Here is a 7,921-nt window from a genome sequence, read left to right on the forward strand (position 1 = left end):
TTAACAAGGGAAACTTTACCGAGTAGGTATTAACTAGGGAATGACCAGTAGGAATTAACTAGGGAAACCTTTAACCAGTAGGTATTAACTAGGGAATGACCAGTAGGTATTAACTAGAAAATGACCAGTAGGTATTAACTAGGGAATTACCAGTAGGTATTAACTAGGGAAACCTTTAACCAGTAAGTAGGTATTAACTACGGAATGATGAGTAGGTATTAACTAGGGAAACTTTAACGAGTAGGTATTAACTAGGGAATGACCAGTAGGAATTAACTAGAGAATGACCAGTAGGTATTAACTAGGGAAACTTTACAGAGTAGGTATTAACTAGGGAATGACCAGTAGGAATTAACTAGAGAATGACCAGTAGGTATTAACTAGGGAAACTTTACCGAGTAGGCATTAACTAGGGAATGACCAGTAGGTATTAACTAGGGAAACTTTACCCAGTGGGTATTAACTAGGGAGTGACCAGTAGGAATTAACTAGGGAAACTTTTACCCAGTAGGTATTAACTAGGGAATGACCAGTAGGAATTAACTAGGGAAACTTTTACCCAGTAGGTATTAACTAGGGAATGACCAGTAGGAATTAACTAGGGAATGACCAGTAGGTATTAACTAGGGAATTACCAGTAGGTATTAACTAGGGAAACTTTTACCCAATAGGTATTAGGGAATGACCATTACGCATTAACTAGGGAATGACCAGTAGGTATTTATTAGGGAATGACCAGTTGCTATTAACTAGGGAATGACCAGTAGTTATTAACTAGGGAATGACCAGTGGGTATTAACTAGAGAATGACCAGTAGGTATTAACTAGATAATGACCAGTTGGTATTAACTAGGGAAACCTTTACCCAGTAGGTATTAACTAGATAATGATCAGTAGGTATTAACTAGGGAATGACCAGTAGGCATTAACTAGTGAAATCTTTACCCAGTATGTATTAACTAGGGAATGACCAGTAGGTATTAACTAGTGAATGACCAGTAATGATTAACTCGGGAATGACCAGTAGGGGTTAACTTGGGAATGACAGGAATATGTTTCTATAGCCTTCTTTGTCAGCTGCAGTAACATGTTGAACAGCTAAGAATGCAGTAACATGTTGAACAGCTAAGACTGCAGTAACATGTTACACAGCTAAGACTGCAGTAACATGTTACACAGCTAAGAATGCAGTAACATGTTGAACAGCTAAGACTGCAGTAACATGTTACACAGCTAAGACTGCAGTAACATGTTGAACAGCTAAGAATGCAGTAACATGTTGAACAGCTAAGACTGCAGTAACACGTTACACAGCTAAGACTGCAGTAACATGTTGAACAGCTAAGACTGCAGTAACATGTTGAACAGCTAAGAATGCAGTAACATGTTGAACAGCTAAGGCTGCAGTAACATGTTAAACAGCTAAGACTGCAGTAACATGTTACACAGCTAAGACTGCAGTAACATGTTACACAGCTAAGACTGCAGTAACATGTTACACAGCTAAGACTGCAGTAACATGTTACACAGCTAAGACTGCAGTAACATGTTACACAGCTAAGACTGCAGTAACATGTTGAACAGCTAAGACTGCAGTAACATGTTACACAGCTAAGACTGCAGTAACATGTTAACCCGCTAAGACTGCAGAAACATGTTAACCCGCTAAGACTGCAGTAACATGTTGAACAGCTAAGACTGCAGTAACATGTTGAACAGCTAAGACTGCAGTAACATGTTACACAGCTAAGACTGCAGTAACATGTTGAACAGCTAAGACTGCAGTAACATGTTGAACAGCTAAGACTGCAGTAACATGTTACACAGCTAAGACTGCAGTAACATGTTGAACAGGGGGACCTCTACTAGACAAGTTAGTGGATGTGCAGAAGACTACAAAGGCAAAGTGTTCTCCATTACAACTCTAACAGACAGGAAATGTAAAGTGCTAGTCGAAAGGATTAAAGCAACATTAACGAGAGAGCGCGAGAGCATGAGAGAGAGAGAGAGAGAGAGAGAGAGAGAGAGAGAGAGAGAGACTGAGAGAGAGAGACCACCATTATTCACTTGGTCTGTCAGAAGAGACAAGGAATTGGAAAATGTAAGTATAAAGACATATCTTTAACTCTATAACCAGATGTATACACTAAGTGTACAAAACACTAAGGACACCTGCTCTTTCCTTGACGTAGACTGACCAGGTGAATCCAGGTGAAAGCTATGATCCCTTATTGATGTCACTTGTTAAATCTACTAAAGTCAGTGTAGATGAAGGGGAGGAGACGGGTTAAAGAAGATTTTTAAGCCTTGGGACAATTGAGATATGGATTGTGTATTTTTGCCATTCAGAGGGTGAATGGGCAAGACAAAACAAATGAAGTGCCTTTGAATGGGGTATGGTAAAAGGTGCCAGGCGCACCGGTTTGTGTCAAGAACTACAACTGTGCTGGGTTTTTCACGCTCAACATTTTTCCGTGTGTATCAAGAATGGTCCACCACCCAAAGGACATCCAGCCAACTTGACACAACGGTGGGAAGCATTGGAGTCAACATGGGCCAGCATCTCTGTGGAACGCTTTCGACACCTTGTAGAGTCCATGCCCTAATGAATTGAGGCTCTGAGGGCAAAAGGTGGGGATGCAACTCAATATTAGGAAGTTGTTCCAAATGTTTGGTATACTCAGTGTGTCTTTAAACTGAACTGCCGTGTTGGAGTTAGTTTCAGGGGACGTTAGGCTGGATCAGAGTTGTGGATAATAACAGAAAAATAACATTCAAAACATTTGGAGCCCACATAAACAATCAAACTAGGAGAAGCTTTTAAACAATAAGTTAGGTCAACTTTTGATTTCTGATGATATATCCCGTTGATTTAGCAGAATCGTGGCACTCTGATTCTGATTGAAGGTTTGTGCACTGATCTGGGATTTGTATTTATTTAAGACAATAAAAGCCATAACTTCTATAACTGGGTGTTACAGTCATTTAAACAAAATCAGTGTCAACAATGTTATTTTAAATAAATGAAAGCATACAAAAATAAACAAACAAGAAATGAGCTATGAAGCCTTAGTGTTCAAGCAGAAGCCCACAGCTCTTGAATGCAGAATGAAGGAATACAAAAAGAGTGTTTGTAAGCTTGGCTCCTCAGGTTTCTTCATATTGTGCATGGGGAATGCTGAGAGGAGGCCACTCCCCTTCAGGTGAGAGGGGTGGGTCCTGTTTGGTACAGACCAGCTACAACCCCCCTCACACTGGTTTGTCCCGTCGCCTGTCCCTATCCTTCTCTTTGTCCTTGACCTTGCCAGAGCCAGAGGAGCCTGTGGTGGTTGTGCTTTCGTTGCTCATCTGCCTGTCTCTGTCTGTCAGTGTCCTGTCTTTGCTCCCTGTCCACTGGGCGAACGGCTCTTTATTGCTGTACTGGTTCTGGTGGTGAAACACAGAGGTTCCTGGGTAGTGACCCATGACCTCACTGTAGGTGGGAGGCAGTCCCTCCATGCGTTCGGCGGCACTGACACCAGCGTTACTGCTGGGGGGTCGAGGGCCACCACTGTGGACGTAAACATGGATCAGGTCGCTGTGGAAGATGGTCCTGTTAGGGGGGGGCCTGATGGATGCTCTGCTCAGCTCCAGCTGCTGCTCTGGGTCTCTTAGCTGTAAGGTACATGGGCCTTTATAGGGGGGCAGCTCCTCCCCATCAGAAAGACAGATGGTGGGCGGCAGGTCAATGTCCTGCTGCAGGTAGGGGTAGGTGGGCTGGAAGCGGCTGAAATGCTCCCGTTGCATAAAGGAGGGAGGGTTGAACCTCTCCTGGGTCGGCCTGGGCCCAAACATCACCTATAGGAGGAGGGGGGGGAGAGGAGATGTAGTCAGCACCTCAGGGATTTAACCAACACTATGGACTGCACTGCACTGTGTAGCAGCATATCAAATCACTAGGCTAAGTAAATATTAACACTATACTTTGAATGTATGTTATCTGATTCAAGTGAGACAGAGAAGCTGCTCTGAATATGTCAGGGGTCCAGCCATTATGCAATGGAACTCAGTCAACAGCAAAGGGGCTTGCACTGTGTTAACCTATCAAATGACAATGCAAGGTACGCGTAACAACGGTAGACGATCCATGACGTACATTTTTCCCACTCACCTCTGTGGTTCCCTGCTGCATCACCAAACTATTGGTTGGCCACACACAGCCATCCTGCGAGAGAGAGACAGGGACAGAGAGAGAGAGACATAAAGAGAGGGGGAGAAGGAACAGGGGAGAAAGAAAGGGGGATGGAGAGAGGCAGAGGAAAGAGAAAGAGAAGAGGTGGGAGAGAGCAGAGGAGAGAGGAGTATGGAGAGAGAAAGAGAGGTAGAGGAGAGGGAAAAAAAAGGAGGGAGGGAGGAAGAGAGATGTTGATTTATTTTCCATTTTGTACTTTATTTGCAAATCGTTACAACACTGTACATAGACATAATATGACATTTGAAATATCTTTATTCTTTTGTTACTTTTGTGAATGTAATGTTTACTGTCAATCTTTATTGTTTATTTCACTTTTGATTATTACCTATTTCATTTGCTTTGGCAATGTAAACATATGTGTCCCATGCAAATAAAGCCCTTTGAATCTAATTGATTTGAGAGATTGTTAAAAATCAACCGAGCTCCGTCTGGCAGAAAGTACTGTGCTGTGGCTAGAAGGGGCTGGGGCTGGGGAGCCCCACTGTGGCTGTTCTGTTAGCTTGCTGTGTTTCTAAACAACCTAGTTGGGTTAACCCGGACACCACTGTCTCACTCTCTATCCTTCGAGCTATCTCTCACTGTCTCCCTATCCTTCTAGCTATCTCTCACTGTCTCCCTATCCTTCTAGCTATCTCTCACTGTCTCTCTCTCACTGTCTCTCTATCCTTCTAGCTATCTCTCACTCTCTCACTGTCTCCCTATCCTTCTAGCTATCTCTCACTCTCTCTCTCTCACTGTCTCTCTATCCTTCAAGTTATCTCTCACTCTCTCTCTCACTCTCTCACTGTTTCTCTATCCTTCTACCTATCTCTCACTGTCTCCCTATCCTTCTAGCTATCTCTCACTGTCTCTCTCTCACTGTCTCTATCCTTCTAGTTATCTCTCACTCTCTCACTGTCTCCATATCTTTCTAGCTATCTCTCTCTCTTACTGTCTCCCTATCCTTCTAGCTATCTCTCACTCTCTCTCTCTCTCACAGTCTCCCTATCCTTCTAGCTATCTCTCACTGTCTCTCACTGTCTCCCTATCCTTCTAGCTATCTCTCACTCTCTCTCTCACTGCAGTCTGCAGTTCTTGTCTGTGTCACAAAAGGCACCCTATTCCCTATTTATGGGCCCTGGTCAAAAGTAGTGCACTACATAGGGAATATGTAGTCATGCCATTTGTGACAGTGTCCTCTCCTCTGCGTTTGGTGTTTAGAAGCCACTCCGGTCTAAATCTACACAGGACCAGCTGGATTTATCTGCAGTTTGATTACACTAACATAATGAAAGTCTACGGTAGCTAACGAAGTGAGAGACACAGGGGAAGAGTAGTATTTGGAAAGAGTAAAAAAATCAGAATAAGAGAATTCTTGAATTTTGGAATATGCTACAACAGCGTAAAGGCCACCTCCCTCCCTGCATGATGCCAGCCCATGAAGGAAGCTCAAACAATACCCAGACAACCAGAGACCATTTTGTGGGCAGTGTGCATATAGCCTGTCTTCTCTTGAGAGCCAGGTCTGCTTAGGGTGGCCTTTCTCAATAGCAAGGCTATGCTCACCAAGTCTGTACATAGTCAAACCTGTCCTTAAGTGTGGGTCAGTCACAGTGGTCAGGTATTCTGCCACTGTGTACTCTCTGTTTAGGGCCAGATAACATTCTAGTTTGATCAGTTTTTTTGTTGATTCTTTCCAATGTGTCAAATAGTTATGTTTTTGTTCTCTCATGATTTGGTTGGGTCTCATCCATCCATCATCCATCGATCTAGCTCTCTTTCTCTGTCGCTGTCTATATCTGCTCTTTCTTCCTTTCTCTATAATTTCTCTCTCTCTCCAGTCGCTCTCCTCTCCTCAGCAATGGGAGCAGTACACTGCACTATCCTCCCAGCTCCTCTTAACTTCTCTAGCTCCTCCAGCTCCTTCTAGCTCCTCCTAACTTCTCCAGCTCCTCCTAGCTCCTCCAGCTGCTACGTGCTCCTACTTGCTCCTCCTAGCTTCTCCTAGCTCCTCCTAGCTTCTCCAGCTCCTCCTAGCTCCTCCAAGCTTCTCCTAGCTCCTCCTAGCTCCTTCCAGCTCCTCCTAGATTCTCTTAGCTCCTCCAGCTTATACTTGCTCCCTCAGCTCCTCCTTGCTCCTCCTAGCTTCTCCAGCTCCTACTTGCTCCTCCAGCTCCTCCTAGCTCCTCCAGCTCCTAATTGCTTATCCATCTCCTCCTAGCTCCTCCAGCTCCTACTTGCTCATCCAGCTCCTCCTAGCTCATCCAGCTCCTCCAGTTCCTACTTGCTTCTCCAGCTCCTCCTAGCTCCTCCAGATCCTACTTGCTCATCCATCTCCTCCTAGCTCCTCCTAGCTCATCCAGCTCCTCCTAGCTCCCACTTTCTCCTCCTAACTCCTCCAGCTCTGCTCACTGGCCCCAGCCAGAATCATCAATACAAATGAGGATGAAGCATCATTTATTAGTTAGACTGGTAGGTAGGTAGGTAAGTAGGTAGGTAAGAAGTTGTGTACTGACGTGCTGCATGGTGACCTGATCCCGCTGTCTGTCCTGGTCGTGGCTGTGTGTCTGTCTGCTAAAGAAGGCCAGGGCAGACAGCCTGTGGTTCAACAGACAGATAATCACCACCACCATCACTGTCATCACCACCATTATGATTACTATCTGAACAAACTCCAGTTCAGCTGAAACAGAGAGAGAAACACAGAGGTTTAATATACATGTCAAATTCCAGTGCACTATATAGAGTATGGTGTAGAATGTAGAAGATTTTGGAGCTAGGTGTTGTTATGCGTCTGACCACGAGAGGGCGACAGAGATAGCACAACCAAACAGACATGTTCACTAATGTTATTTGCTGATCCACAAGGGTGTGTGGACATGTTATTCTGAGAGAGAGAGAGAGAGAGAGAGAGATTACTGTTCATTTTTATTGTTTATTTCACTTCTGTATATTATCTACTTCACTTTCTTTGGCGAAGTTAACAAATGTTTCACATGCCAATAAAGCCCCTTGAATTTAATTGAAAGAAAGATAGAGAGCGAGAGAGAGAGAGGAAGACAGACAGGCAGACTCAGACAGGTAGGCAGACAGTCAGACAGACAGGCAGACAGACAGAGCAAGAAAGAGAGAGAGAGACAGAGAGAGAGATAGAGAGAGAGAAAGTGAGAGACAGAGAGGTATATACTGGGTCTGAGGTATATACTGGGTCTATACTGGGGCTGAGGTACAGTGCCTTGCGAAAGTATTCGGCCCCCTTGAACTTTGCGACCTTGTGCCACATTTCAGGCTTCAAACATAAAGATATAAAACTGTATTTTTTTGTGAAGAATCAACAACAAGTGGGACACAATCATGAAGTGGAACGAGAGAAACGGACATGGAGAGAAAAATAGGTCCGGTATGTTCCGGTCCGAGCCGCGCCGTACAAAACTGGCGATAGATTTTCGAGCTAAAGGATAGCTGATGACAACAAACCGTGGTTAGCTGAATACTAACGATTAGCCAGTAAAGAAGCTAACTAGCTTCTGGCTAGCTTCTGGCTAGCTTCTGGCTAGCTTCTGGTTAGCTTCTATGGAGGATTACAGATTTGAGGTAAATAATACTTTCTTTCTTTTTTATATAAATTGGTGAGGCGGGTTGCAGGAGAGTGTTTTGAAGATGATTTTGTGGAAAATAAAAAAATATGTATAAAAAGATATGCGAAGA

At 44.0% G+C, this 7,921-nt stretch overlaps 1 protein-coding gene across 1 annotated transcript; it reads right to left on the reverse strand.

The window, feature by feature from the left end:
• Positions 1 to 3,249: 3,249 nt before the first annotated feature.
• LOC112246088 (low-density lipoprotein receptor class A domain-containing protein 4-like) lies at positions 3,250 to 7,296 on the reverse strand. Its single transcript, XM_024414357.2, has 3 exons — positions 6,730 to 7,296; positions 4,151 to 4,204; positions 3,250 to 3,837 (listed from the first exon to the last, which is right to left on the reverse strand). Exons 1-3 carry the CDS (start codon positions 6,862 to 6,864, stop codon positions 3,250 to 3,252), a joined length of 777 nt encoding a protein of 258 aa, XP_024270125.2. The 5' UTR covers positions 6,865 to 7,296.
• Between the last annotated feature and the right edge of the window lie 625 nt (positions 7,297 to 7,921).

This window comes from Oncorhynchus tshawytscha, linkage group LG13 (genome assembly GCF_018296145.1).
Source record: "Oncorhynchus tshawytscha isolate Ot180627B linkage group LG13, Otsh_v2.0, whole genome shotgun sequence".
NCBI lineage: Eukaryota > Metazoa > Chordata > Actinopteri > Salmoniformes > Salmonidae > Oncorhynchus > Oncorhynchus tshawytscha.

Coding starts and splice junctions, on each gene's coding strand:
- LOC112246088 (XM_024414357.2), bottom strand. CDS start 6,864: ATGGTGGTGATGACAGTGATGGTGGTGGTGATTATCTGTCTGTTGAAC. Junction 4,205..6,729: donor ATCAGGTCACCATGCAGCAC/GTCAGTACACAA, acceptor TCTCTCTCGCAG/GATGGCTGTGTGTGGCCAAC. Junction 3,838..4,150: donor TGCAGCAGGGAACCACAGAG/GTGAGTGGGAAA, acceptor CTCCTCCTATAG/GTGATGTTTGGGCCCAGGCC.